General features: G+C 37.5%; 1 protein-coding gene across 2 annotated transcripts; it reads right to left on the reverse strand.

The window, feature by feature from the left end:
- Positions 1 to 4,085: 4,085 nt before the first annotated feature.
- Positions 4,086 to 4,781, reverse strand: LOC123925111 (ubiquitin-conjugating enzyme E2 L3-like). Of its 2 annotated transcripts, XM_045978268.1 has the most exons (2): positions 4,755 to 4,781; positions 4,086 to 4,658 (listed from the first exon to the last, which is right to left on the reverse strand). In XM_045978268.1, exons 1-2 carry the CDS (start codon positions 4,779 to 4,781, stop codon positions 4,317 to 4,319), a joined length of 369 nt encoding a protein of 122 aa, XP_045834224.1. In that variant the 3' UTR covers positions 4,086 to 4,316. The 2 variants fall into 2 exon arrangements, with proteins under 2 accessions (XP_045834224.1, XP_045834223.1); XM_045978267.1 differs by having other exon boundaries at positions 4,086 to 4,781.
- Between the last annotated feature and the right edge of the window lie 375 nt (positions 4,782 to 5,156).

The raw sequence follows: 5,156 nt of genomic DNA on the forward strand, positions 1-5,156 counted from the left end.
TTACACTTATACAATATCATATGTCTTTATATCTCAGTTAAAAAAAACAAAGAAAAAACAAAAAAAAACAACGACAAACTCAGGGCTCTGACATGGTTTACTTAGGGTGTGGAAGACTCCCGTGGGAACAGGACAATGAACTCTTCTATGTGTAAGCCTATCCCCAAGCTCACTTATTTTCTTCAATGTCACCTTTTGGAAGCCACCTTCCAATTGTGTTGTGTGTATGTGCATGTGTGTGTGGGGGGGGTGTTTTAGTTTTATGGGGTATTGGTGGAAAATGTGGAGAGAGGAGAAAAAGCATACCTCTGTATCATCAACTTAGTTCAGGCTTTCAGAATATCTACACTGGATTTATTCTGAATGCATTTAACATTACCCACCAGAATAAGAGTTCTTTTATAAATTTGAGCATATCACCTCTCAGTTAAAATTTCCTGACCGGTTTTCCATAGTTGCTTAGATAGAATATCAAATCCTTGCCATCTTGTCATGGCATCCTCGACTCCTTATAATCAGGTCCCTGATAAACTTTTCAGTCTCATTTTTCATCACATTCTCTTGGTGAATTTTTACCTCAAGTTTATCAAACTCTGAAGTTTCCCAAACATCCATATTTTCCCCTACCTCTTCGCCTTCACGTTTGCTGTTCCCTTTCCCAGAAATACCTTCCCCTACTTTCTTTACCTGAATAGATCGTACTGAGTCTTCAAAACTCAGCTAGACATAATTAGCTTTAACTCAACACCTTCACTAAATTATTGAGACACAACTGCTCTCAAGTTGGGTTAGGTACATTCCAGTGTTCCTTACTGTATTTTGTGGTTTTTCACTGAGAATAAGGAACAGATCTTTCATATCTGCATATTCATATTGAATGCAGTGTCTAGCACATAGGGGGCAATCAATAAATATTGCCAACATCTCTCACTTAGTTTCCTTTCTTTTTTTTTTTTTTTAAATGTTTATTCGACAGAGAGAGATCACAAGTAGGCAGAGAGGCAGGCAGAGAGAGAGGAAAGCAGGCTGCTCGCTGAGCAGAGAGCCCAATGTGGGGCTCGATCCCAGGACCCTGGGATCATGACCTGAGCTAAAGTCAGAGGCTTTAACCCACTGAGCCACCCAGGCGCCCCCTTAGTTTCCTTTCTTAAACAGAGCCAAGGTTTTGAAATGTGTTAAGCTTTCAACTATGCATTTCAATAAGAACTGCATTTATTTGATAGAAATAGTCAAGCAGATGATTTTTTTTTAATATTTTATTTATTTATTTGACAGAGAGAGAGAGATCACAAGTAGGCAGAGAGGCAGGTAGAGAGACAGGAGGAAGTAGGCTCCCTGCTGAGCAGAGAGCCCCATGTGGGGCTCGATCCCAGGACCCTGAGATCATGACCTGAGCTGAAGGCAGAGGCTTAACCCACTGAGCCACCCAGGCGCCCCAGTCAAGCAGATAATTTATAAAAATCTAGGTAGCTTTAGGATATTGGTAGAATGCTTTTCTCACTAAATAATAATTTTGCTTTTCTGTTGCTACTCTTTTTTTTTAAGATTTTATTTATTTATTTGACAGACAGAGATCACAAGTAGGCAGAGAGGCAGACAGAGAGAGGCGGGGTAGGAGGCTCCCTGCTGAGCAGAGAGCCCGATGCAGGGCTCTATCCCAGGACCCCAAGACCCAGGACCTTGACCTGAGCCGAAGGCAGAGGCTTTAACCCACTGAGCCACCCAGGCGCCCTGTGTTACTACTCTTTAAAAATACAAATAAGCTGCTTTTAATAAATCTGTCCTAGTGTTTGTGAAATAGTCCACAAAATAGAAATAAAGCTATTATGTTTTTGTTATTCAAATGCTGAGATATTTGTATGCTCAAGCCCTAATGAAGTCAAACATGTACCCTGGCCCAAGTGGTTTGGATGGTGTGATTATGAACTGGATTTTTTACCGAGTTAGTTACATGTTGTACCAGGTGGTAAAAATGAAGGAATCATCATAGAGGAAATAGAGAATATGTTATGCTAAGTTATGCTGCAAGGCATCCTTATACCTTTTTTGAGAGGACGTTAAATGTTTAACACAAACTCGTGAGCCCTGTGAGAGTTAGAGAGGTAAGAACTGATTTATCATGTTTAAGTTGAAGTAGAGAGCAACTGCCTGTTTAGCCTTGTGACTCAAGGTTAAATTCCCTGGGGTGAAAGCTCTTAATGATTTTGGGGATAACTTGAATTGTTTATCTTTGTGTTCAGTTTTATCCAATCACATAAAAATATTTGCATGATGTGTATTATGATTATCTAGGGACTGAAAAATGTGGTATGAATTATAAAGACTGGATTTCCAATTTTTAATAAAAACTTAATTGTTTCAGTTTTTTTCCAAACTTACAAAGAACTATTATACTCATTCATCCTTTAATAAATCTAATAAACGGAACACCTATTATGTGGTAGGCATTGTTCTGTGCATGAGAGAAGTCATGCACATATAAAAATATTTTTATTTTTTTAAAAATTTTTTTAAAGTAAACTCTATGCCCAAAGTGAGACGTGAGCTTACCACCCCAAGATCAAGAGTCACATGCTCCATCAACTGAACTAGACACCCCAGTTTTCTGGTAATTTTAAATTTTATTTATTTTATAGTTTGAAATGAAAACTTAGGAAAAAGTTTCTAGAACAATAGAAGGAACTCTGGATATTCTTTAATTCATGTTCACCATTGTTTGCATTTACCTCATTACTTAATTATAATTTATATTTATATTTGCATGTATATAAATATAAATTTTATATTATAAATTCCTGTATGTTTGATTAAATTTATCATATAAAATCTGTGTTCATGTCTATATCTATTTATTAAAAACAATGTGTTCATAATGATACCTCTAACTTCAATCCAGTATCACATTTTAAATTCTACAATTTTCATAGTTGTAACTCCTTTGTGGCAGTTAATTTTATGTGTCAAGTTGACTAGGCTCTGGTACCCATATGACTGGTCAAACACCAGTCTAGATGAAGTTATTTTTCAGATGTGATTAACATTTAAATTAGTAGACTTTGAGTGAAGCAGATATCCTGCATAATGTATGTGGGTTTCATCCAAATAATTGAAGGCCTTGAGAGAAAAGTTTGAGGTCCCCAAGGAAGAGAGAATTCTGCCTCCAGAATGCCTTCAGACTCCAAACTGCAATATCCATTCTTCCTGGTTCTCCAGACTGCCAGCTTCCCAGGCTGCCAGCCTGTCCTGCAGGTTTCATACTTGCCAGTCCCATAATTATGAGCCAGTTCCTTAAAATCTCTCTCTCTCTTTCTACACACACACACACACACACACACACACACACACACACACACACAAGGTGCTGTTTCTCTGGAGAACCCCAACTAATACACTCTTTAGTCTAGAATATCTAGAAAATAGTTCCAGAATTCCTAAACCACACTACTGTGAAATATTAATCTCTTAACTATGGTTCAATATTTGTTTACAGATATTTTGGAGGTAAAATTATATACAATAAAATGTATAAATACATAAAAGATATAAATCTTATATGAAAGAGAGCTTTTGCTTCTCTCTTACACAAAAGATATAAAGAGTGATATCTTCTCTCTTACATAAAAGGTATAGAACTTGAGTGCACCATACAATAAATAAATTTAGGCAAATGCACACATTAAAGTGAAACAAATAAACCTGCCAAAATATAGAATATTTCTGTCACTCAGAAATTTCCCCCAAGCTCCTTTTGTGTCAATATACTTCCCTCTCATGCAACTTTTTCCCTCCAATTTTATTCACCAGAGATTATTAACTTTACCTGCTCTAGAAGTTCATATACATATATGCTTTTTTTGTTGTTGTTGTTAAAGTAGATTGAAGCAGTGATTTTTTTTTTTTTAAAGATTTATTTGACAGATAGAGATTACAAGTAGGCAGAGAGGCAGGCAGAGAGAGAGGAGGAAGCAGGCTCCCAGCTAAGCAAAGAGCCCGATGCGGGGCTCGATCCCAGCACCCCGGGATCATGACCTGAGCTGAAGGCAGAGGCTTTAACCCGCTGAGCCACCCAGGCGCCCCGAAGCAGTGATTTTTAAAACGAAGAAAGCAGAACTAGAACATCTTAAATTTTTAATCCTTTCTTTACAGGTTAACTAGACCACTTTTGATTAAGAAAACTGTAGAAAGTTAGTAACTGCCACAAGCAAACGCCAGGCGGCGGCACGTGTCAATTTTCCTCAGAGTCCTGCTTTGCGGGGTGTCTGAATGCGCTGCTCAGGGTCTCCGCTCACACTCGCTGGAATCAGTCGCGGCAGAGTTTAGTCCACAGGTCGCTTCTCCCTGTATTTCTTTGTAAACTCTTCAGCGTTCTTACAGAATTTTTTACGGTCCTTAGAGTATTCTTCAGCTAGGTCAGCCCGAAGTGGGTGCTCCGGCTGGGGGTCGTTCACCAGTGCTATGAGGGATTGGATTAGTTGGTCGGTTTTGATTGCTGGCTTCGAGTTTTCAGCGCTAATTACTGGCAGACAGACCTGCGCCTTTTCATCGATGTTGGGGTGATAGATCTTTGTTTTAAATGTGATCTTCGATGGTTTGAATGGATATTCTGCTGGAAAGTTGATTTCGATTCTGAAGGCCCCCTTATCATATGGAGGGTTGTCAGGAACAATAAGCCCTTGCCAAGTCAATAAATTAGCTTCATCAACCTGGATGTTACGGAAGTATTTCATTCCACATTTGCGGATTTCTTCAAGCTCCTTCATCAGCCTCCAGCTGGCCGCCATCTTGGATCTGGTCCATATATGCTTTTTTATATTCAACTCTTTTAGCAAACAATATCTATAAGTTTTAGTCATGTTTTCTGATCAGTAACTACTTATGTTTTATTGCTGAAATGTATTCCATTCTGTGACTATACTATAATTTGTTTATTCTATTAATGGACATGATTTTTTAATGTCATTCAATTAAAAGTATTTCTTATTTTCATTGCAATTTCTTTTTTCATCTATGGACTACTTAGAAATCAGTAGTTTAAATTCAAAATGGGGAATTTTCCAGATAGTTTTATTTGTTAAATTCTGTTGTGATCAGAGAACATGTTCTGTAAAATTTCAGTCTTTTAATTTATTAAAGAATGTTAATTAATAATTAACATA

This window comes from Meles meles, chromosome 14 (genome assembly GCF_922984935.1).
Source record: "Meles meles chromosome 14, mMelMel3.1 paternal haplotype, whole genome shotgun sequence".
Taxonomy (NCBI): Eukaryota; Metazoa; Chordata; class Mammalia; order Carnivora; family Mustelidae; genus Meles; species Meles meles.